Source organism: Mobula birostris, chromosome 15 (assembly GCF_030028105.1).
Source record: "Mobula birostris isolate sMobBir1 chromosome 15, sMobBir1.hap1, whole genome shotgun sequence".
Lineage (NCBI taxonomy): Eukaryota > Metazoa > Chordata > Chondrichthyes > Myliobatiformes > Myliobatidae > Mobula > Mobula birostris.
Window position 1 is genome coordinate 58,956,698 of NC_092384.1, and position 26,957 is coordinate 58,983,654.

The following is a 26,957-nucleotide window of genomic DNA, read 5'->3' on the forward strand; positions in this document are numbered from 1 at the left end:
CTCACAACAGGTGCTGACTGGCCTTCCAGCATTCTGCTTCATTTCAGTGTTCAACAACCCCTGTATCCCACCTCACAATCCCAGCATGACTTTTTTTTTTGATTTCCTCTCTTCTATTCTCTGTATATTAACTCCACCTTCAGGCAGATTAGCTGCCATTAAGAAGACTCAAGCATTCTGTCCTAGTCTAGACACAGAAATAACATAAACTACAATCTATAGCAAAATAAAAGTAAACTGCCGAATAAATTCAGCAGTCAGGCAGCACAGGAAATGGAGTCAATGTTCTGGGCTGAGACTCTTCATCTGGACTGCAGATGCTGGCAATCTGAAATATAAATAGAAAATGCTGGAAATAATCATTGGGTCCGAATGAATCTGTGGAGGAAGATGCTGCCAGTCAAGATATAATTTCCAAACCCAGCCCAAAACCCTGACTGTTCAATTCAATTTATAGATGTCATCTGACCTACTGAGGTTCTCCAGCAAGTTTTATTTTGTCCCAGTCTGTGCCAATTGTCTTCTGTTTGTCTTCACCCTATCCTGGCTGTTCTCTCTGTTCTCTGCATCACCTCCCCTTCCTCAGTTGCAGGTTTAAACGTGCCAGTTTTCTTTATTTTCCCCATTCTAAGGGGGCCCTAACGCTCTACGAAGAGTCATCAACCAGAAATATTAATGCTGCTTCTTTTTTCACAGGTGTTTTCTAACCCACTAATTATTTACAGCATTTTCTATTTTTATATCAGATTGCCAGCATCTGAAGATCTTTTGTTGTTTCACAAATTCCCAATTGTTTGCTAGATGGCAATTTTGACCATGCAAATTTTAGCTAAATTATACAAGCTACCTTGGACATAATTTATTTTTAACCATTACTTAAACTACGCCACAATATTACTCAAAAATGATTAATATTCTTATACAAAGCCCAAGTTCTTTACTGTTAAAATATCCTCCAGCCTAACAGAACTCATTGTTATTTATGAAGTGTCTTCAAATGAAGACAAATGTACAGTTTAATGCAAAAAAAAACCTGAAGTTTCTATTGTCGGCACTCTTCTCCTCCTTTAACAACATGAGGAAAGCATTTCACAGGGTGGTTCACCATTGCAATACACCAAATTTTGTGAAAATACCATACTTCTAAGATAGATACAGAAGATAAATCAGGCTTGTCTTTTTCTGGCTAAGTTTCCATTATTAAAAATATAACAAAAATTAATTACTGCATTAATTTTTGACACTGAATTTAAAAAAATTTTTTTTTTGTGTTCTGAGTTACTATCAAGATCAGAATGGAAACTAACCATGAGTCTACACTGGCCATTAACATTTACACTAATCCTACACCAACCCCATTTTATTCTCCCCTCACTTCCATCAATTTTCAGCAAATTCTTCCATCCATCTAAACACCAGGGGTAATTCACAGTGGCCAACTAACCTCCCAACCCTCAAATCTTTAGAATCTGGTATTAATCAGAGTAAACAAATGAAACCTATGTGGCCACAAGGAGAATGTGGCAGACTCTGCTTCTTGCAACAGAGGTTAGCATAACTTGGTTTATTGGGGTTTGCAAGGAAGTAGCTATACTAGCTGTATCAACATGATGTCTTTTAGAAGGTAATGACCAAACCAGCTTCTAAAACCACTATAGTGTCATAGGTACTGGTGCTGGATTGAGAATTCCAGTAGCAATGAGGCAATGAATTTTTCAAAGGAACAGGGTGTGGAGGATAGGGAGATCAGTGCTGAGTGTATTGATATGCCAGGACATTTTGCGGTAAAGGAGGATTAGTGTTGGGTCTCTTAAAGAGAATTAAGATGGATAAATCCTTAAGGCCTTATAAGATGTACCCCATGTTATTGAGAGATGCAAGAGAAGAGATTGTTGGAGCCTTGACCAATATCTCTGTGACCTCTCTAGCCACAGGTGATGTCCTGGAAGTCTGATGAATAACTAATGCTGTTCCTTATTGAAAACTGAATACACACTTATTATTTAGCTTCTGTCTTCTCCCTGTATCCCTTCACCCCCTGACCAATCAAGAGTGTATCAACCTCTGCCTTAAATACATATAAACACTTGGCCTCTACTTCTGTCACTGGCAATGAATTCCACAGATTCACCATTCTCTGGCTAAAGGAATTCCTCCTTATTTCCATTTTAAAAAGACACCCGTCTATTCTGAGGCTGTGTCCTTTGGTCATAGACACTCCTTCCATAGGAAATATCCTTTTCACATCCACTCTATCAAGGCCTTTCACTATTCGTTAGGTTTCAATTTGATCACTCATCATTCTTCTGAATTCTAGTGAATTTGGGCCCAGAGCCATGAAACAGTCTTCTTATGATGAGCAGTTTAATCCTGGAATCATTTTCATGAACCTCCTTTGAACCCTCACCGACTTCAGCACATCCTTTCTAAGCTGCAGGACCCCAAACTGCTCGCAATACACCAGGTGAGACCTCACCAGTCTTTATAAAGTCACAACATTACATCCTGACTTTTATATTCTTGTCCTCCTGAAATTACTCCTAAGATTGCATTTACCTTCCTCACCACACTTAACCTGCAAATTAACCTTTAGGGAATCCTGCACAAGGACTCCTAAGTTCCTTTGTGTCTCAGTTCTTTTGTATTTCCTTGTCATTTAGAAAATAGTCAACCATTGCATTTCTTCTACCAAAGTACATGACCATACACTTCCTGACACTTCTTCGCTTCTTCTCCCAATCTGTCCAAGTCCTTCTGTAGCCTCTTTACTTCCTCAAAAGTACCTGCCTCTCCACCTATCTTTGTATCGTATGCAAACATTCCAACAAAGACATCAATTCCATCATCCAAATCATTGACATATAACATAAAAATAATCGGTCCCAACACTGACCCCTGTGGAACACCGCTAAACACTATCGGCTAACCAGAAAAGACTTGCTTTATTCCCACTCTTTTCCTCCTGCCAATCAGTCGCTGCTTTATCCATGCTAGAAACTTCCCTGTAATACCATGGGCTTGTAATTTGTTAAGCAGCCTCACGGGTGGCACCTTGTCAAAAGCCTTCTGAAAATCCAAGTGCACAACATCAACAGATTCTCCTTTGTCTATCCTGCTTGTTCTTTCTTCAAAGATTTCCAACAGACTTGGCAGACAAAATTTTATCTTGAGGAAACCATGCTGACTGCAGCCTATTTTATCATGTGCCTCCAAGTACCCCGAAACCACATACTTAACAATTGACTCTAACATCTTCCCAACCACTGAGGTCAGACTAACTGGCTGAAAATTTCCTTTCTTCGGTCTCTCTCCCTTCTTGAAGAGTGGAGTGACATTTGCAATTTTCCAGTATTCCAGAACAATTCCAGAACCTAGTAATTCTTGAAAAATCATTACTAATGCCTCCACAATCTCTTCAGCAACCTCTTTCAGAACCCTGGTGTGTGTACATCATCTGGTCCAGGTGACTTATCTACCTTCAGACCTTTCAGATTCCCAAAAAATTTCTTCCTAGTAATGGTAATTTCACACACTTCATGATCCCTGACACCTTGAACTTCTACAATACTGCTAGCATCTTCCACAGTGAAGACTAATCCAAAATACTTATTCTGTTTGTCCACCATTCCTTGTCCCCAATTTCTACCTCTCCAGCACTTTTTTCTAGTGATCCAAAATCCACTTCCGCCTCTCTTTGGCATTTTAGGTATCTGAATAAACTTTTGGTATCCTCTTTAATATTATTGGCTAACTTACTTTCATATTACATATTTACCTTAATGAGTTGTTTAGTTGCCTTCTGTTGATATTTAAAAGCTTCCCACTCGACTTGACTTCATACTAAGTCTTGCTCTGCTGTATGCCCTCTGTTTGGCTTTTACGTTGGCTTTGACTTCCCTTGTTTGCTATGGTTGTGTCACCTTGTCTTTAGAATACTTCTTCCTCTTTGAGATGTATATATCCTCTACCTTCTGAATTGCTTTCAGAAATTTTAGCCTTTGCTGCTCTGTTAACTAGCGTAGATAAATCCCCAGGGTGTTCCCTCAGACTTTTTGGGAAGTGAATGCAGGAAGTACCGGGACCCTAGCAGAGATATTTAAATCATCCTCAGTGATGGGTAAGGCACCAGAGGATTGGAGGATAGCCAATGTTGTTCAAATGATTAAGAAGTATACCAGGAAATTAAGAGCTGGTGAGCCTGACATCACTAGTGGGAAAGTTATTGGAAGTTATTCTAAGGGATCAAATATATGAATATTTGGATAGGCATGCACTTATCATGGCTTAGTGAGTGGTAGGTCATGTCTAACCTATTGTATAGTGCTTTTTGAGGAAGCTGCCAGGAAAGTTGATGAAGGCAAGGCAGTAGATGTTGTCTACATGGACTTTAGCAAGACATTTGACAAGGTCCTGCGCGGGAGGTTCGTCAAGGAGATTCAGTCGCTCAGCATTCAAGTCGAGATAGTAACTTGGATTAGACATTGGCTTTATGGGAGAAGGCAGAAAATAGTAGTAGATGGTTACCTCTCAGACTAGAGACTAAGGTTCGGTAGGCACATGGATGGTTGGGGTATGGAGAACTGTGGTCCTGGTGCAGGTCGATGGGAATAGGCAGTTTAAATGGATCAGCATCGATTAGATGGGGCAAAGGGCCTGTTTCTATGCTATATTTAAAATGACTCTATGACTCTGAATTTAAAGAGAGGGTACCCTTTTAAGGGCAAAATCCTAGGAATCCACACAAAGGCAGAGAAGTGCCTGCACTCAAGTTGCCAAACAATAAAGCAATAACAAATGAGTTTTTATGCAACAGAAGTCATTGCAGTTTATTAGAAAGGAGCACAGACAGTCCCATTTGCCTTTGATTGTCATTGAAAGCTATTTAGCAGGGTATGAACAAGAGTATGTAAGGAAAAATTATCATTCACTGCTAAAAGCTGAACACTTTTTCTAATTAATTTGTGGTTACTGTTGAACAGCAGAAATGGTTGAATTATTGCTTTCTGTGATTTAACCGGAATTCAGTTCCATGTAGTTTGCATCAATATATTTACATTAACAAGTGATAGAAAAGCAACTCAGTAAATAAGCCTAAATAATAAGTGTTTATTCAGTTTTAAATAAGGAACTATAAACTGTCAGCTCCTGTACTACATATAACCTTTCTATGAAAGTTGACATGAAAATGCGAGAGACAATAATATATGCTCAGTGGCCACTTTATTAGGTATCACCTCAATCTAATAACGTGGCCACTGAGTGTCTGTTAGTGGTCTCTGCTGCTGCAGACCGTCCATTTTGTGCTTCAATGTGGTCTGCTTTCAGAGATGTTCTTCGGCACACTACAGTTGTAACACGTGATTATTTGAGTTTCTGTCATCTTCCTGCTAGCTTGAACCAGTCTGGCATTCTCCTCTGAACTCTCTAATTAACATGGGTGTTTTTTTTTTTGTTTTTTGCACCCTTCTCTGTAAACTGTCAAGACTGTTGTGCATGACAGTCCCAGAAAACCAGCAGTTTCTGAGATACTCCAAATAGCACCAACATCATTTCACGGTCTAAACTCATTTAGATCACATTTCTTCCCTATTCTGATGTTGCTCTGAAGAGCAACAGAACCTCTTGACCATTCTGCATGCTCTTATACATTGAGTTGCTTCTACATGATTAGCTGATTAGCTATTTGCATTTATGAAAGGCGTATAAAAGTGCCTCACAAAGTGACCATGGACCGTAAATTGTAATATTAGACAGTCTCAATATCCCTCATTAGTGAGGTTTGCAATCTGAGGCTGCTATCCCATTTTATAACTTTGTGTAAATTAAGAGGGGTGATTGATAAGTTTGTGGCCTAGGGTAGAAGGAGTCAATTTTAGAAAACCTAGCACATTTATTTTTCAACATAGTCCCCTCCTACATTTACACACTTAGTCCAGCGGTTATGGAGCATATGGATCTTAGATTTCCAGAAAGTGTCCACAGCAGGGGTGATTGATAAGTTTGTGGCATAAGGTAGAAGGAGATGAGTTATACAGCTCTCGTTACATGCACGTGCAGTTCAACTCTTTGAGTGGTTATGCAGAAAGTTTGAAGTTAATAACTCACCTCCTTCTACCTTATGCCACAAACCTATCAATCACCCCTGATGAGTTATTAACTGATGAATTATGGGAAAGATCTAAGCAGAAGACTTCTCCATTCCATTTTCATATTTTTGCCAGTATTTATTATTTGGAAAGGAAACCCAAACTCAGCAAATGACAAATGTTCTTCAAGGTATACTTTCCTACCAGTATTTAATACATTCCTTCAAGATTTTCAAAGTAAAATCACTTGAGAATTTTATTTCATTATCTTCAGTATGTATACAAGTTTATATTTGACTAGAGAACATTATGTTATCCCCCTTTATGCTCGCACAAAGCAATTCAGTATTCATGCTTTCAGATATAAAAAAAACACAAAGAAAAATTGCAGCAATTTGAAACAAAGAATAAAAATTTAAAGTTTATTTGGAAAGTAGAGAAAGTATACACATAGATACTTTGCTTTATAGACTTCTTTGAAGACTGATATTTGGGGCCATTTTGAAAATTGAACCACATCAATATTGGATGGTTAGTATTCATTTCTTTGTTTATTTAGAGGTATGTTACAGCTGAAGGGAATGCCAACCACTTTCACAGGATCACATAAATAGACTGGGAATATGAGTTGGTTTCCCATGGTGCTGGAAAGACAGAATGCACAATATGCGTTGTAGTTATGTTATGTGAGGTTAGAGGTTTGAGAGATAATTGGACCAGGGCTGCAGGTGTGAGATTCTGAATAACATATCTCATTGCTGCAGAGGTTAGGGCACTAAGAAGGGCAGACTGAGTCACCACTTTGGGGACTGCATAACGACAGCATATGTTTATACTAACAATTTCCATTTTAATGTAGTCGTAGGAATTTAGAGAAGTAAAACTGAAACAAGGGCATGATAAAAATTCTAACAATTGAAGTCTGTTTATATATGGGAGGATATATATATGTTTGAATGCACAGGCATTCACTTCCCTGTGAGCTCCCAATATGGTAAGTGTATACATTTCTGATGAGTATGCTTCTGAATTATGTTTTGGTGAAAGAGAAATGACAGTACTAAGACTGGAATTTTATTACAGATATACTGTATTTTTCATTAATACCCAATTGGGTCCTTGGAAAAGTAAATACAGAATTGTCCAAAATCCAGTTAGAGATAGCTTTAGGCTAGTTTTGACACAGAAAAAAATACTATCATGCAACCCATGATATACCCACGTAAGGACCTCACCTCACCTAGATCTCCAAGCACTTTGCTGTGGAGAACCAGAGAAGGAAACACATTGTAAACAAATGGCATGATAGAGGATGTAGCTATATTAGTCTCCTCCAAAGCTTAAAAGACCATAAGATATAGGGACAGATTTAAGCCATTTAGCCCATCGAGTCTTTTCACCATTTCATCATGGTTGATCAAATTTTCCTCTCATGCTTTCTCCCAGTACCCTGACCAATCAAGATTCTACCAACCTCTGCCTTCCATATAGATCAAGACTTGTTTTTTTACGGCTGCCTATGGCAAAAAATTGCACAGATTTATAACCCTCTAGCTAAAGAAATTCCTCCTCATCTCTATTCTAAAAGGACGCCCCTCTACTCTAAGATTGTGAACTCTGGTCTTAATCTTTCCCACCATAGGAAATATCCTCTCCACACCCACTCTACCAAGGTCTTTCACCATTTGATAGATTTCAATTAGGTCACCCCTCTTTACTCTGAATTCCAGTGAATACAAGCCTTTTGAAAATAAGGTACCCAAATCTGCTCACAGTACTCCGAGTGAGGCATCACCAGTGCTTTATGGAGTTTCAACATTATATCCTTGCTTTCATATTCTACTCTTCTTGAAATGAATACTAAAATTGCACTTACCTTCCTCACCACAAAACTCAACCTGCAAATTAAGCTCTCCAAAGTCCATTTGAGTCTAATTTCTTTTGTATTTTCTCTCTATTTAGAAAATAGTCAATCCTTTCATTTCTTTTAACAAAGGCATGACCATACACTTCCAGACATTGTACTCCATCTGCTATTTCTTTGCCCATTCTCCAAATCTGTCTGAGTCCTTCTGTAGCCTCTCTATCTCCTCAAAAGTACCTGCCCCTCCACCTATCTTCATATCGTCTGCAAACTTTGCAACGAAGCCATCAACTTCATCATCCAAATCATTGACATATAACATAAAAATTGGTCCCAACACAGACCTCTGCAGAACACCACTAGTCTCTGTAAGACAGTCAGAAAAGGCTCCCTTTATCCCTACTCTTTGCCTCCTGCCGATCAGCCACAGTTTTATCCATGCTAGAATTTTTCCTGTAATACCATGGGCTTGTAGCTGTTAAGCAGCCTTGTTTGTAGCACCTTGTCAAAGGCTTTCTGAAAATCCAAGTACACAACATCAACTCATTCAACTTTGTCTATACTGCTTGTTATTTTTTCAAAGAATTCCAAAATATTTGTCAGGCAAGATTTTCCCTTGAGAAAACCATGCTGACTGTGGCCTACTTTATCATGTGCTTCCAAGTACCCTAAAACCTCATCTTTAATAATTGACTGCAATATCTTCCCAATCACTACGGTCAGACAAACTGGCTTATAACTTCCTTTCCTCTGCCTTTCTCCCTTCTTGAAGAGTCAAGTGATATTTGCAATTTTCCGGCCATCTGGATTCATTCCAGAATCAAGTGATTCTTGAAACATCATTACTAATGCTTCCACAATCTTTTCAGCCACCTCTTTCCAAACTCTGGGGTGTATACCATCTGGTCCAGGAGACTTATCTGCCATCAGACCTTTCAGTTTCCCAAAAGCCTTCTCTCTAATTATGGTAACTTCGCACACTTCATGCCCCCTGACACCTGGTACTTTCACTATACTGCTAGTGTCTTTCACGGTGAAGACTGATGCAAGATACTTATTCAGCTCATCCGCTATTTCGTTGTCTCCCATTACAACTTCTCTAGCATTGTTTTCCAGTGACCTGACATCCTCTCTCACCTCTCCTTTACACTTTCTGTATCTGAAGAATGTTTTGATATGCTCTTTAATATTATTGGCTAGCTTACTTTCGTATTCCATCTTTAACTTCTTAATAACTTTTTTAGTTGCCGTCTGTTGATTTTTAAAAGCTTCCCAATCCTCTATCTTCCCACTAATCTTTGATCTATTATATGTCCTCTCTTTGGCTTTTATGTTGCCTTTGACTTCTCTTGTTCGCCATGGTTGTGTCATCTTTCCTTTAGAATATTTCTTCCTCTTTAGGATGTGCAAATTCAGTGCCTTCCCTTTACTCCACTGTAATACCGATACATCTGACTTTATCTTCTCCTTCTCAAATTTCAGGGTGAATTTGATCATATTATGATCAATTTCCCCTAAGGGCTCTTTTACCTTAAGCTCTCTAATCTTCATTGCATCACACCCAATCCAGAATAACTGATCCTCTTGTGGGCTCAACCACGAGCTGCTCTATAAAGCAATCTCGTAGGCACTGTAGAAATTCCTCCTCTTGTAATCAGCACCAATCTGACTTTCCCAACTTCCCTGTATGTTGAAGTCCCCCATGACTATTGTAACATTGGCCTTTTGGCATGCATTTTCTATCTGTCATTGTAATTTGAAGGCCACACCCTGTTTGGAGATCTGTATACACCTCCCGTCAGGGTCTTTTTAGCCTTACCTTTTTCTTCTGAGGAAATTGCCAGGGTTGTCCATTCTCTGAGTTCGGGGAAGGCTCCCGATCCTGACAGATTTTCTGGAGAGTTCTACAAAGCTTTTGCTCTTTTGCTTATTCCTCACTTACTTTCTATTCTTTCTGACTCTTTTAAATTAGGTAGGTTGCCACAATCTTTTTATGATGCCTCTATTTCACTTATTCTCAAAAAGAATAAAGATTCAACTGATTGCTCTTCCTACAGACCTATTTCTTTACCTAATGTTGACGCTAAAATTTTATCTAAACTTTTGGCTAATAGGATGGAAAACATTCTGCCTTTTATTACCAGACCGTATTTATTAAAAATCGTTATTCTCATTTTAACATTTGTCATTTACTGAATGTTATTTATTCTCCCGCTAAAGAAACTTTGGAATGCGTGATTTCTTCGGGTGCTGAGAAAGCCTTTGACTGGGTTGAATGGAATTATTTATTTAAAATATTAGAGAAATTTAAATTTGGCTCCAATTTTATTCAATGTATTAAATTACTTTACTCATCTCCCACTGCACAGGTTCTTAGTAACTCTCAGAGTTCTAAACCATTTAATCTCCAACATGGAACCAGACAAGGATGTCCTTTGAGTCCTTTGCTATTTGATTTGGCTCTAGAGCCTTTAGCCATCGCGTTTCATGAATCTGTTGACATCTCAGGTATTTTAAGGAGGGGTATCACTCATAAGGTGTCGCTCTATGCTGATGACCTTTTGCTCGACATTTCTAATGTGGAGTCCTCTCTACCTTCAATACTCTCTACTTTCTGAATTTAGTCAGTTCTCAGGATATAAACTTAATTTTCAAAAGAGTGAACTTTTTCCTTTGAATCATTTGTTATCTGACCTTCCTTTTAAAATTGTAAGAAATCAATTTACGTATTTGGATATAACAATTACTAAGAATTATGAATTTCTTTTTAAAGAAAACTTTATCACTTTTTTGGAATATGTTAAGAAAGTACTATCAAATTGGTCTCCCCTTTATTTATCGCTGATTGGATGTATTAATTCTATTAACATGAATATTTTGTCTAAATTTTTATACTTATTTCAAGCCCTACCTGTCTTTATTCCCAAATCCTTTTTTGACTCTTTAGATTCGATTATATCTTCTTAATTATGGAAGAATAAAACCCCCTGATTAAACAAAGTTCACCTTCAGAAAGCTAAACAAAATGGGGGATAAGCCCTACTCAATTTTAGGTTTTACTACTGGGCAGTCAACATACGCTACCTTACGTTTTGGTTATACTACATTAATCATGAAGACTGTGCGGTTTGGGTTTCTTCAGAAGTTAATTCTGTTAATAAATTTTCTATTATTTCTCTTCTTGGTTGTTCAATTCCTCTATCCTTAAGTAATTTAACTGATAATTTTGTAGTTAAACATTCTTTAAGGATTTGGTTACAATTTATAAAATTCTTTGGGTTATTTGGATTTTCACTCTCTAGTCCCATTTCTTCTAATTATTTTTTTAAACCTTCTTTTACTGATATAGTTTTTAAACAGTGGAATAGACTAGGTATTAAATGTTTTCAGGATCTGTTTGTGGAGATAGTCTTTCCTCATTTGATCAACTATCTATTATGTATAATCTTCGTAAAGCTCACTCTTTTATATATTTACAAATTAGAGACTTCTTGCATTCTTAACTTTATACATTCCCTAAATGTCCAGATAAGAACTTAATTGATACAATTTTTACTTTGAAACCTTTTCATAATAGAAATATTTCTAATACTTATAGTATGTTGTTGGCATTAAGAAACATTCCGTTAGACAAAATTAAAAACTTCTGGGAACATGACCTACAGGTTTCAATTGATGAGGATACTTGGAATGAAAATTTTAAACTTGTTCACACCTCTTCATCATGTGCACGTCACTCTCTTTTACAATTTAAAGTGGTTCATAGAGCCTATATGACTAAAGATAAGCTCTCTTGTTTTTACTCAGATTTTTCTCCATACTGTAATCGGTGTAATGTCGAAGAGGCTGCTCTAATTCATATGTTTTTGTCCTGCCTGTGGCTTAATAAATTTTGGAAAGAAGTATTTCAAACTTTCTCGAACTTTTTACAGTAAACTTTAAAACCACCTTCTGACTGCCTTGTTTGGAATTGTTGGAGGAAAAGATTCTACTCTTAAGCTGAATGATTTGCATAGTTTGGCTTTTATTTCTCTTTTATCCTGAAGAGTTTTGTTGCTCAAATGGAAAGATGCTGCTCCACCTACTCATGCCCATTGGTTGATTGATGTTATGTCATGTTTAAATCTAGAGAAGATTAGGTGTTCTGTTTCTATACCTAGACAAGATTTTTTCACATTATGGGGACCTTTTTGGAACTACTTTCACAATTTTCGATTTGGTCAGCAATGATGGCTATTATATGTTTGAATTTACGACTATATGACAGATTTTTTTTCTTTTCTTTTAACTCTGTTTTTCTCTCTTTTTTCTGTTTTGTTATGGGGTTTTGATTTTACTTTAGATTAGAATAAAATATACCTTTTCAATATTATGGTTAATTTACTCTACATAGTTATGGAGCAATTCAATCTTGTTTCTGTTTCCATAATATCATAATGTATTTTGTATTCGTCTATGCAAGTAATTAATAAAAACATTGAAAAAGAAAGACTAGAGTCAAGATGGCTGGGGATGGGACTAGGCACAGTGGATGACCAGGAGATCTTCTGTGCCTTGTCATGCTCTACGCATTCCACGGCGCTTGCAGAGACGGCCTTCTTGATCGTTGGACCTTCCATTGGTCTCGTCCCCTCAATCCGCCGGAGTCTGTCTTCATATGCCGGGATAGACAACTCCCTATCTCACCGAGGGTTTGAGACCCGTCGGCTACCCTCACCTGGTTTAGCTGGCTTGTCAAAGCCGTTGCCCAGAGTGTGGCCACTGGCGCATGCAAACAGCCACGGGGAGCCACAGGTGAGAGCTGAGTGCCAGGTGGGGACAACCCCATAAGTAGCAGCAAAATGATCCCCCCCCCACCAGCAAAAAAGCATCTGCACCCTCCACCAAGTACTCAAGTGTGCAGCAAAGTTCCACAGGCTTTCTCTCTCTCCCCCTAATGAGGAGATGTCCCCGTTTCACACCGAGAAGGGAGACATAATAAAACAACTCGCTGCTTTACGGTATTAAAAGTCTGTTGCCTCACTTTTTCTGAGCTCTGTGCTCAAGGATTTCGGATCTCTGGGCACACAGCCAGCAGCCAGCTCACTGCTTTCGATCTTCCGTGTACTCCCATGACACACTAGTTTTCTGTGGTGGCACCAACCTCGAATCCACCTGCCTCCAGAGCCACAAAAATCCGGCACCCTGAAGGCACGCTAGTCTTCTAGGCCACGTCCTTGGTATATTGAAAGATGGCCGGTCGTGAGGCCCTGAGAGCGGGCCCCATTCCCGCAAAGAATCAAAGTCAGTGTGTAGCTCCAGGTCAGAGTCTTCAAAAGAACACTGAAAAGGGAAAAAAGAGATATCAAAGATAGAAATAGAACCGTTTCCGAAAATGCAAGCAAAGGAGTTGCGGTTAGGCGCTATCATCCTAAGCTCCACCCTCCGTAAAATCAGGTGCAAACTGTACCTTCTCCCACATTCTCTGGAAGAGAGACCAATGATCCAAAAATCTTCTACCTTCCCTCTTACACCAACTCTTTGGCTATGTATTAAATATTCCTAGTTTTAGCCTCACTAGCATGTGGAAGGGGTAGCAATCCTGTGATCACAACCCTGGAGGTCCTGCCCTTTAACTTAGCACCTACTCCCTGAACTCCCTATGCAGAACCTTGTCACTCGTCCTACCCATATCATTAGTACCTGCATAGATCATGACTTCTGTTCATTCACTCTCCCACTTCAGAATGCTGAGGACTCGATCTGAGACATCCCAGACCCTGGCATCTGGGAGGCAACAATCTCCTATCTGTTCCCCTAACTAACGAATCCCCTATCACCACAGCATGCCTCTTCTCTCTTCTTCCCTTCGAGTTATAGAGGCAGACTCAGTGCCAGAGACTCAACCACTGTGAACTTCCACTGTTAGGTCCTCCCTCCAACAGTATCCAAAGTGATACCTGTTGTTGAGGGGGATGGCCACAGGGGTACACTGCACTGGCTCCTTAACCCCATTCCCCTTCCTGACATTCCCCCAGATGTCTGTGTCCTGCACTTTCGGTGTAACTACCTCTCTATATGGCCCATCCACCCCCTTAAGTGACTCGAAGGATCTGGAGTTTATCCAGTTCCAGTTCCAACTCATTAATGTAGTTTGTTAGAAGCTGCAGCTGGATACATTTCTTGCAGTTGTAGTGGTCAGTGACACTGGAGGTCTCCCTGCCTTTCCACATCCTGCAAGAGGAGCATTGCACTATCCTGCCTGTCATCTCTATTGAGCTGAGCAGATATAAGGAAGAGAAGAAAAAAAGCTTGAACTTTTCTTTCTTTTGATTTCTCTGAGTGAAACCTCTCTTTGCAGAAGCCTTGAATAGCTAAGACCTTAAGATCACCATTCTGACAAAGTCCACTCAGATAACGGCTGCTGCACTTGCCACTGCCTTTCTTTAATCTGCTCATACTAATTAATCCCAAATGCCGATTGACCACTGCTCAAAGCTCTATTATGCTGCCACGAACCGCTCCTGCCTTTTATCCTTGGGCAGTGGACCTGATTGAAGTCCCCTCCTCTCCAAACTTCCAATGTCCAGATTGGCCATTGGTCAAAGCTCTATGTAACTTCGCAGAAGATGTATGAAGGGAAGACATAAATCAGCAGGTGCTGGAATCTGGATCAGCAAGCTGCTGGTGGAATCCAGCAGGATGAGCAGCATCCATGGAGAGAAAAGAAACTGTCAACATTTCAGGGTGAAACCCCACATCAGTTGGATCTGATCTGCGCACTAGTTTTCACACCTGCAAAGTGGAAACCCTCACAAGCAGGGTACTTTATAGAGAGGTACATAGCTGAGGCTATGGATACAGAGCAAGAACATACGGTGGTAGCTGCCACCTTGCTCCTCCCCCTCGTGGTCCTACTGTTCTTCAGGTTCGACCTCAATATGGTATCATTTTATCACATTTGAATTTTGAAGCATTAACTTTCATGTTAAAACCTCATCCTCAGGGAAACTGGCATGAAAAATTCTTGTTAAAATTCTTTGTTGTTTACCCTCACATTCTGCACATTGACGATGCTGTGAACATGTCTACTGCCCATTAATTACTAACCAAAAGAAAATGGATCAAATTCGCTGCCTTCATAATTACCTCACAGTTCATTAAGCAGTACTTCAAGCATACCTGTGTAATTTAAAATATCTCCACAGGGATATCAATTTTGTGTAAAAAGAAAATCATTCCTTCTAATCTTTTTCTTTTTTTTTGTTGTCAGCACTTGAAATCATAACAGCCCAGTAACATTACTGATTGTGGGAAATTTGGAATAACCAGGGCCTCAAGGCAAGCTTGGTGTGCTACATGCTGAAGGGGGTCTTAAAGGAGTGAAGCATAATAACAATTCCTTAAAGCAATGATGTCCTAATCTCGAGATAATCATTCCATTGGTTTTTAATGTATGTTAGTGCTACATAAAGTGCCATTAAGGCACAAAAATTATTGAATTGTAACAAGATGTGTTTACCCTAATTTCTCAGTTGATGGGATTTTAACATGAAATGGAGCTTTTGCCTAGAAATCAAATGTCAAAATCTGATTTCTAAGCAATATTCCTTCCTAAGTTTGTTGTTTTCTTTCACTTATATTTCCATTATGTAAATCTATACTGTTGTTTCCAAAACTACTGCCCCTGTATTTTTTTAATATTTTAATTGTGATTTTCTGTAAATTATTGTGCAGTGGCTTCACTGATAGTATGAATCCAAAGAAATAAGTTCACTTAAGATATTTTCAGGAGCAATGTAGGTGTGGACTTCTATAAAGTTAAAGTTGTCTAGAAGCCTGAACAGGCCCAATAACTTTTAAATACTCCATAACTTCCACCACCTCCAACAGGATCCCACCACTAAGCAGATCTTTCCCTCCTCCACCACCTCCCCCCCGGCTTTCCACAGGGATCGCTCCCTACACGACTCCCTTGTCCATTCGTCCCCCCCCATCCCTCCCAACCGATCTCCTTCCTGGCACTTATCCTTGTAAGCGGAACAAATGCTACACATGCCCTTACACTTCCTCCCTCAGTACCATTCAGGGCCCCAGACAGTCCTTCCAGGTGAGGCGACACTTCACCTGTGGGTCAGCTGGGTTGATATACTGCGTCCGGTGCTCCCGATGTGGCCTTCTATATATTGGCGAGACTCGACACAGACTGGGAGATCGTTTCGCTGAACACCTACGCCCTGTCCGCCAGAGAAAGCAGGATCTCCCAGTGGCCACACACTTTAATTCCACGTCCCATTCCCACTCTGATATGTCTATCCACGGCCTCCCCTACTGTAAAGATGAAGCCACACTCAGGTTGGAGGAACAACACCTTATATTCCGTCTGGGTAGCCTCCAACTTGATGGCATGAACATTAATTCTCAAACTTCCGCTAATGCCTCAGCTCCCCCTCGTACCCCATCCGTTATTTATTTATTTATATACACACATTCTTTTTCTCTCTCTCCTTTTTCTCCCTCTGTCCCCCTCATTATACCCCTTGCCCATCCTCTGGGCTTCCCCCTTCCCTCTTTCTTTCTCCCTAGGCCTCCTGTCCCATGATTCTCTCATATCCCTGTTGCCAATCAACTGTCCAGCTCTTGGCTCCATCCCTCCCCCTCCTATCTTCTCCTATCATTTTGGATCTCCCCCTCCCCCTCCACTTTCAAATCTCTTACTAGTTCTTCTTTCAGTTAGTCCTGACGAATGGTCTCGGCCCGAAACGTCGACTGTACCTCTTCCTGGAGATGCTGCCTGGCCTGCTGCGTTCACCAGCAACTCTTATGTGTGTTGTCTAAGATTATCAAAAAGCTTTGTCTTGTGAAAAGTTTGAAAATAACGTCAAGTCAAGACAGATCTAGTGAATTTTCTCGTTGAAATGATGGAAGCTGCACAATTTCTAAAGCAGCATATAATTTCAACACCAAACCACAAGTCGACCTGTCCCAGGGTCCTTGTGATCGTTGGGACACTCTGGACCTCCCCCCTGTTGGCTATCCTGTACCTGGCTAGGTTCACTGACGCAGGCTTGACTAGGCCATTAATCACTTTGCATCATCATTTACGTAGAATATCACATTGGCTTCCATTTTCTTGCAGGTTTATAAGAGACTTCCTTTGGTAGGTCTTGCATTTTAGGTCCTTTTGGTGTGTGCATACATTCTTCACCCAGAAGCTTATAGACTGGATTACGTGGTTTGCAAGCACATTTTAATATATACTTGTCTTCAGGTGGTTTAAAAAGTTACAATTGCAAAAGAGAAATTAAATAATGTAACAACCTTCTCTCTGAATATTATTAAAACTGTTTTATTCATATACAAAATAGAGCATGTTATGAATGTAAAAATTAGACCCCTTTTTGTTCAGTATCTAAAAACGTTTTGAGCTGGCATTCAGTAAACTTGCTGAAAATCATTTTAACAAAGGCCGTTAGAAGTCCTTTGAGCTGGTAGAAAATGGGAATTATTATGATAGATTGACTGTGGTAAAAGAAAATAACATGTAGTGAGCATGTTTTTAAGCTATCACTTGAAATATGGTGGGTATGGTCATGTACAGAATGAATGAGAAAACATGAAGAGAAATCAAGTGTCATTGTATCTGTACAGACAGCAGTAGTTGTAACGAGCACTGTCACCCATTCTCTGAGTGATAAAATGGATTTGGTGTGTCTGGAAGATGAGGAAATGGACAGTGTTGAACTGAAGATAATTTATACACTTGCAAGCTGCCCAGAAAGAAAAGCAATGTTTCATTCTCGAGCATTGTCATCCTTTAACCACATGAACATCAAAATAAAGTTAAAAATGTACATTCTGAAGCAACTTATTGCAGTCTATTTCCTACTGTACCTTTATCAATAATAGATATGAAGAGTTATAACTTTCACTGTTTTATCACACATTAAGCTTTCAAAGTTTGACATTGTAAAATAACAAAAATGATGTTTCCTGTTACTAGTGCAGCAGATTTGGTATTTTTCAGTTAGGTTCTTCATCATACAGATTGGTAAAATATTAATTTTTTTTGTGTGGAAGGAGAAGTGCCTAAAGGCTTTTGGCCCATTATGGGCTTTTAGTCACATGATGCATGTAGCTTTAAGGCACGCACAGGAGTCTTACATCACACCAGTGACAGCTATAATATATCAAGCACAGCTTGACTGGGACTCCACGTGCTAACCTTCCAGTAATACACTGCCTACCGCAAAATGAACTAGTCTGGAGAAAGTAACATCAAACCAGCAACGGGAATAAATTTTGCTTATTTTACTTTAAGTCTATTAAAAACATACCCAGACCAATTTATACATCCAATTGCTTTATTAATCTTCATATTAAATCTAGCATGCCGATAATCAATTAGAAATAGTATTAAAATTTAAGTATTTTAAATGTTTGTCACGTTTCACTGCACAGTCACCTGGAAGTATATTTCTTTTGGTGTAGAATTGGCTGCAACTCCCATGCTTATTCTAGGTCTATTGAATATTTAAATTAGTTGGCTCACTTAATATGTTTGTTAGTCCCTTATGTACAATGGTCAGAAAGGAAGCCTTAAATCACACTTGTATTGACTGCAGGATGTCCCAAAGGCTGTGCAAGTAATTAAATACATTTGAAATATAGTCACTGTTGTCACATTGAAAACAGGACTGAAGTATGCATATAGCAAGCTCCCAGAAGAAGCAAGAGATTACCTGTGTATGATAGAACATCATAAAATGGCCAGTACATTAGAGAGAATCCTCCTGCCCTTCTTTATGTTCATAAAGAGCCACATAGGCAGCAGAGAAACAGGCCTACAGAGGCCCACTGACGATCGACCATCCATTTACACTAAACCCACATTGAACCTAATTTTCTTCTCTCTGTATTCTTCCACCCAGATTCTACTAAACACACTAGGGACAACCTACAGTGATGAATTAACCTACCATCTTTGTGATGTGGGAGGAAGTCAGAGTACCCAGACGAAACCCACAGATTCACAGAGTGAACCTACAAACTCAGGGTTAGGATTAAACCAGGTCTTTGGCACTACAATGTAACAGCTCTACGAGCTACACCACTGTGCCTTTTTAAAAGTATGAGCGGATTTCTTAATTATCAGTAGGAAGACAACACAAGTTTAACATCTCATCTGGTAGACTGTACCTTTGAATGTGCATCAATTCCTCAGAACTACAGAGTAATGAGAATTTATATTGTTCACTCAAGTCTGAAGAAATACCTGAATCTATAAAATTCTGATGTGACTAAAGCTAATAAAATAATAATCGATTTTTAAAAATTTTGTTACAGAAATGGAAGCCATTCCATCTGTTCAGAATATATTGTCCAGTATATGGAACTCTGATAATCATGAGCAAAATATTGATCCAAAATTATTTGATGAGAGTTATGAACACAATAGGACCATAACTACTGGCCGATTTTCTGCAGGCCATAATTTAAATGCACATAAGTGACAACAGGCTGAAAGAGGATATAGATTATTTTATTCAAATAGTATGAAAAACATATACATAATTTCAAAAGTCAAACAAAGGTGATAATGGTTGTTATAATTGAAAGGAGAAATTCTTGAAGTTGCTCTTAGATACGTTGTACATTGCTGAGTGAGACACCTGAACTCAAAATGAATTGCCCAATGGCACATTTAAGATTACGAATGATTGCAATATGTGCTCTGACTGTGATCAAAATTACTAGAGAGACTCTAAAGCTAGTGATATAGAGTCTTTATTCATCATAACAAACAGGCATTCTTCTGGAGACACTCTTGGTAGAGGATCTCAAATTCAAAAGTACATCACATTTAAGATCAAAGGTAAAAGTAGACAATTGAAAACAATTTCAATAGTTACAATGACATCATTTCCTTCTAGATTTTGGGTTGACAGTTCTTCCCTTGAATTACGTATCTACAGCGAGAGCCAACTCTGAATTTTCAAACATCTTTGTCACAAAGTAATAACACAAATAGTCTAAAAGCTTCTGGGGGGTCAGAAATCCCAGACACCCCAAATTAATGTTGTCAATGCTGTCTCTGAGTACACAAAAACTATTGATTGCTTATATCTGTGTCAATGTTTGATGTGTTAGGTGACAACATCAGTTTGGTCTGCCGGCTTGAACGCAAGTCACAATGACGCAAATAACTTAGTTCATGTTGCCTGGATTGATGCAGGCCAATTGACACAACCCCATTGTCTTAATGTTTGCCTGATGCATATGCAAACATCTCATGATCACCATTTTGCAAACGATATCTCTTCATCTGTGAGCCAGCCTGTGCTTTTAATTTCAATTTATGACTTGCAATTTACAATAAGAACTGAAGACTGGTCCTTGCTTGCATTAATATCTGCTATTTTCACATAACACCAGAATACTCCCCAATATCCTCCTCATGATGCCTGGACAGAAATCGACTACAATATCTCCTGTGGTTATGAAACCAATAATATGGCTATAATGTAAATTAAATATTGTTACTTTTCAGTTCCTAACTCCAATGGTTGTAAGATCTCAGTTACAGTAGGATGAATTTTCTGGACATCAGTAGAAGTGTATTACAGTTAACTGGACTTGGTTTTATTCATTTGGTTTTGTGAAATTCAAATTTCAAATATAAAATTGTTTTGGGTGCCGGAAATAGCTGAACAGATTGCAGGAATAATTAAATATGAATTCCATAGTTTAGATAATCCTATCCTTCAAAGGGACAAAAATAAGTAGATATAAAAAATAATGATAAAGGACTCTTTGCGACTTGCAGAGAGAAAATCAAATAGTTTTATGTATTTACTGTAATCCCTGGCTTTTTTAAAGTGAATCTGAAAGACACTAACACTGAAATTGCCTACTGCAGGTTTGCACAGTTTCAGGATCCTGCTGGCTGGCTGACCATCAATCCTACCAATGGTACCGTAACAACTAAAGCAGCCCTGGATCGGGAATCTCCCTTTGCACATGACGGTCAATACACAGCCTTATTTCTTGCTACTGACAATGGTATGTATACGTCATTTCTTTTTTTGAATATTCATGTTATAAGATGGTTCAGTGCCAATTTTTATTGTAATATAGATGACAAACCATTGAATAAACATGCACAGAAAAAATTCTATTTAATTTATGTTCCATCAGTCTACTGATGTTTGAACACTAAATACCAATACAATGATACCAATGTGTAGATTCATGTACAGGAAGCATCATCGGAATAAAAGACTCAGAAGTAGGCAATATTTTGTTCATCTTTTCAAAAATAAGTAGAAAATATTCTTCAGCAAAGGATTACTGTCTAATATTGCAATGCACACAAAATGTTGGAAGATCTCAGCAGGCTAGGTAGAATCTATGGAAAAGAGTACAGTTGACATTTTGGACAGACACCATTCATCAGGACTTTGGATCTCCAGCATCGGTAGTTTTTCCCTTCTTTGCGATTGTCTAACTTTGAATTTAGTTCTGCTTCAACAGTTGAGCTAATCAATTAATACAGAAACTTAGAGAAATAGAAAATTTTGGAAGAACTCAGCAGGACAGGGAGCATCTATGGAAAGGAATAAAGAGTCGACATTTTACGCCTTTCCATAGATACTGACTGACCTTTCAGAGATCATCCAGCATTTTGTACCTGTTATCCTGGATTTCCAGGGTGTCCAGAATCTCTTGTACTTACAGAAACTTATGGGTGTGTCTGTTATCTTAGAGTTGTTTAGTTTAGATTTTGGAATGTTGGGATTACTAACTTCTGGTATTTATGCTACAGAATGTGTCTCCTTATTCTGTTAGGAGGCCTTAAAATCAGTTTTCCATGGAATGGTAGTTCGCTAATTGGATAAGATAAGATAAAACTTTATTTATCCCGAAAGGAATAATTATTGCAAGGTTGTTCAGTCAGAAATACTTACTTTAAAATGCAAAATGTAAGCATTGAGGTATGAAAAAATACAAAACGTGCATTAAAAAGCAATAGTGCAAAATACAGGTGTGCAATGAAACCACATACTTAAGAAAGAGGAGTTATAGAATCCTATAACGGATTATCGACACCCAATTGCCCACTATTGAGAACATCTACCATAAACGCTGCTTGGACATGGCGAAAAGCATTATCAAGGATGCATCTCACCCTAACCAAGGACTTTTTACTCTCCTCCTATTTGGTAGGTACTATAGGAGCCTCTGCTCTCGCACCAGCAGACACAGGAAGAGCTTCTTCCCTGAGGCTGTGACCCTGCTGAACCTCACATCACAGCGCTAAGCAGTATTGCACCCATATTATACTGTCTCAGTACTTTTATATTTGTGTGCTGTGGCACTTACTTTTTATTCACAGTTATTTTGTAAATAGCACTATTCTTTGCATTTCTGGTTAGATGCTAACTGCATTTCATTGGCTTTGTATCTGTACTCGGCACAATGACAATAAAGTTGAATGTAATCTAATCTAATCTAACAGAGTTTTATAGCCTCAGAGAAAAAGGATCTCCTGTGGCATTCGGCGGTGCACCTCGGTGGAGTCAATCTGTTACTAAAGGTGCTCCTCTGTTTGCCCAGTATGTCATGGAGGAGTTGAGAAGGATTGTCCACAATGCTCCGTAGCTTCTGCTGCATCCTCCTCTCAGACACAACCACCAGGGAATTCAGTTCCATCCCCAGAACAGAACCAGCTTTCCTGACAAGCTTTTCAATCTTTGTGATATCAGCTATTCTCACCCTGCTGCCCCAGCAGACAACAGCATAGAATAGAATACTGTCCACAACTGAGTCTTAGAACATCTGCAACACAGTATTGCAGACGTTGAATGATCGGAGCCTCCTCAGGTAGTAGAGTCAGCTCTGTCCCTTCTTGTACAGAACCTCTGTATTTTCAGTCCAGTCCAGTTTATTATCTAGGTGAGTTCCCAGGTACTTGTTGTCCTGGACAACTTCCACATCCGTTCCTGCGATGGAGATGGGAATGCAGGGTGTTTTCACCTTCCTGAAGTCTATCACCAACTCCTTTGTCTTAGTGATGTTGAGCTGCAGGTGTTTCAGCCCAGACCACTGAACAAAGTTATCCACCGCTCTTGAACCCAGTTGATGCAGCTCACAACTGCCAAATTGTCCAAAAACCTCTGCAGGTGGCTGGAGTCGAAGTTGTACCTGAAGTTCGAGGTGGAGCTTCCACCTGCATCTCTGTGAGTTTACTCCCTAGCAAAGCAGGTCGTATGGTGTTAAAAACACTGGAGAAATCAAAAAAACATGATTCTCACAGTGCTGCCTGTCTCATCCAGATGGGTGTAAACCTGTTGAAGCAGGAAGATAATGGCGTACTTGACTCCAATATGTGGTTGGTAAGCAGACTGCAGGGAGTCCTGTGATGGATTTATGATGGTTCAGAGGTGTGTCAGGACCAGACATTCTCATGATTTCATAACATGTGGGGCTTAGAGCCACCGGTCTGTAGTCCGTGGGTGTGGTGGGATGTGTCTTCTTGGGTACTGGACCTAGGCAGGATGTTTTCCATATCACAGGGACCCTCCCCAGGCTCAGGCTCAGATTATCGTGGTATTGAAAGACTGCACTCAGCTGAGCAGCACACATCTTGAATACCCTTGGGTTGACGCTGTCCTGTTTTACAACCTTGCCTGGGTGAAGCCTGCTGAACTCTCCCCTTACCTGCTCAGCAGTGGCTGTCCACCTGTCTGTGGTTGTTGGCCCTCCGGTATCCTTGGAGAGACAGAGGGTGAGGGATGAAAGGGGAGGAGCTGGAGGGTAGATAGGTCACAGAGGGTAAACAGAAGCCTCCTCATCAAACCTGTTGAAAAACCACTTTAGCTCATTGGCCCTGTTCTGGTCCACTTCAATCATCTGATCTCTGGTCTTGTTGTACCCTGTGATCATTATCATACCACTCCATGCTGTCAAATTAATTGATAAGAGTCAAAGGGGTCATGTCAAATTAATTGGTGAAGGTCAAAGGGGACATATCAAATTAATTGGTGAGGGTTAAAGGGGACATATCAAATTAATTAGTGAGGGTCAAAGAGGACATGTCAAATTAATTTGTGCAGGTCAAAGGAGACATGCAAAATTAACTGCTGAGGGTCAAAGGGGACATGTCAAATTTCTTTACCATTCTGAGCAGTTAAAGGTGCTGGTGTGCTTCCTTGGTTATAGTGGTTATACCAGGACACTTGAGCCAATGTGCACTGTTCCCGTTTCCTGCAGTCAATGACGACTGTTCTGTTTTGCTGACATTGAGAGAAAGGTTTTTTTTATAAACACACTGTTATTTGAGTTTCAGCCCACTACAGTGTGATGTCATTCGTATTACTGCTTGTTGACTAACTTATAGCCATATCAATACTTCTTTCCTTTCCACCAATTCTGAATCTTCTGCTTCAACTTCTATTTGTCCAGCTCATTCTGCATTTTCATTTCTATTTACTCTCATTCCTATATTACTCTGTTCACTGAACTGCGATCCTGAGGTAAGTTTAATAACCATAACAAGGGAAATTCTAGTTTCAGGTTTTAGATTCATTTATTGATTCCATAAGTGATTCAATCAGGAAATAAATAAATGTATCATAATATTCTTCAGTTTAGTTGTAAATTGTAACATGATACAGTATATATCACTACTTTCATCTTTATTCAAAATAAATTATCAGTTAGACCTTCTCATTTATTGCTAACTAAAGGATGTCATGAAACGACTATGTCTTTTAGGAAGTAAATCTATTAAAGTGCATTGTAATTACAAATAATTCAGTGAATTTAAACAGCTCATGTTATGTGGAATAGAGAAGTCGATGGAGAGATGCATCAAGGGGGTTAGAGAGTAAGGAGGCAAAGAGAGAAGAGTCGCCAAAGAATGAGGAACACAGGAGCATACATTTTTTTTAAAAAGAAAAGCTATATATTTTTTCTGAACCCTAGTTTACGGAGGATTCTGTAGTTCAGCTAGATCATTTTTCTGGTACAGTTGGTAAATTATATATCATAGTACAGAGGTACAGAGTAACACTTTCATTCTTCTTGATGCATGATTTGCTGAGAACCTTCTTCAATTACTTTACTTCATTTCACACTTTTTGTCCTCCCGTTATAATCCATATATCTGCAATCCACACATCCACAACATTTGCCAGTGTTGCTTCTTAGTGGGATATCTCTGTTCTGCCCCCGACCTCTGAGCTCATCATCCTCAGTGATTTCTATGAGACCATAAGACAGAGGAGCAGAATTAGGCCACTTGGCCCATCAAGTCTTCTCCACCATTCAATCATGGCTGATCCTTTCTTCCCCTGCTCAACCCACCCCACAGCCTTCTCGCTGTAACCTTTGATGTCATGTCCGATCAAGAATCTATCAAGTTCTGCCTTAAATAGACCCAGTGACCTGGTCTTCACAGCTCCCTGGGGTAACAGATTCCATAAATTCACCACCCTCTGGCTAAGGAATTTTCTCCGCATCTCAGACTTAAATGGACGCCCCTCTATCCTAAGGCAGTGCCCTCTTGACCTAGACTCCACCACCATGGGAAACATCCTTTCTACATCTACTCTGTCTAGGACTTTCAACATTTGAAAGGTTTCATTGAGATCACCCCCATCCCCATCCTTCTAAATTCCAGCAAGTACAGACCCAGAACAATCAAACATTCCTCATATGACAACCCTTTCATTCCCGGAATCATCCTTGTGAACCTCCTCTGAACCTTCACCAATGCCAGCACATCTTTTCTTAGATGAGGGGCCCAAAACTGTTCACAATACTCAATGTGAGGCCTCACCAGTGCCTTATAAAGCCTTAGCATCACACCCCTGCTCTTATATTCTAGACCTCTTGAAATGAATTTTTTTTTGCATTGGCCTTCCTCACCACCGACTCAAACTGCAAGTTGACATTTAAGGTGTTCTGTACAAGTACTCCCAAGTCTCTTTGCATCTCAGATTTTTGGATTTTCTCCCCATTTAGAAAATAGTCTACACACTTATTTCTGCTTCCAAAGTGCATGACCGTGCATTTTCCACATTGTATTTCGTTTGCCACTTTCTTGCTCATTCTCCTAAACTGCATAAGTCTTTCTGCAGCCAGCCTGTTTCCTCAACACTACCTGCCCCTCCCCCAATCTTTGTAACATCTGCAAACTTAGCAACAAAGCCACCTATTCCATCATCTACTGTAACCAAACTACAGAACTGGTGTACAGCATAAAAAGAGATGGTCCCAAATCTGACCCCTACGGAATACCAGTAGTCTCTGGCAGCCATGAGAAAGGGATCCTTTTATTCCCACTTGCTGCCTCCTACCAATCAGCCAATGCTCTAACCATGCCAATAACTTTACTCTCATACCATGGGCTCTTTACTTGATAAGCAGCCTCATGTGTGGCACCTTATCAAAGGTTTTCTGAAAGTCCAAATATACAACATCCACTACATCCCCTTTATCTATCCTGTGTGTAATCTCTTTAAAGAATTCCAACAGGTTTGTCAGGCAAGATTTGCTCTTAAGGAAACCATGTCCTATCTTGTCCTGTGTCACCAAGTACTCCATAACCTCATCCTTGACAATTGACTCCAACATCTTCCAACTACTGAGGTCAGGCTAACTGGTCTAAAATTTCCTTTTGGCTGCCTCCCTCCTTTCTTAAAGAGTGGAGTGACATTTTCATTTTTCCAGTCCTCTGGGACCATGCCAGAGTCCAGTGATTTCAGAAAAATCTTTACTAATGCCTCCACAATCTTTACCACAACCTGTTTCAGAACCCTAGTGTGCAGTTCATCTAGTCCAGGTAACTTACAAGGGGTGATGGATAAGTTCGTGGCCTAAGGTAGAAGGCATCAATTTTAGAAAATCTAACACATTTATTTTCCTACATTTACACACTTAGTCCCGTGATCGTGGAGCATACGGATCCCTTCTTTGTAGTAGTCGGCGTCTTGGACCTCCAGAAAGTGGTCCACAGCAGATGT

The 26,957-nt window shown here is 39.5% G+C and overlaps 1 protein-coding gene across 1 annotated transcript in view; it reads left to right on the forward strand.

Annotated features, from left to right (window-relative positions):
* cdh13 (cadherin 13, H-cadherin (heart)) overlaps positions 1-26,957 on the forward strand; it is a 1,220,695-nt gene that overhangs the window by 1,140,946 nt on the left and 52,792 nt on the right. Inside the window, exon 11 of the mRNA XM_072279867.1 lies at positions 20,849-20,991. Coding sequence (XP_072135968.1) covers positions 20,849-20,991 — 143 coding nt within the window. The remainder of the gene's footprint in view (positions 1-20,848; positions 20,992-26,957) is intronic.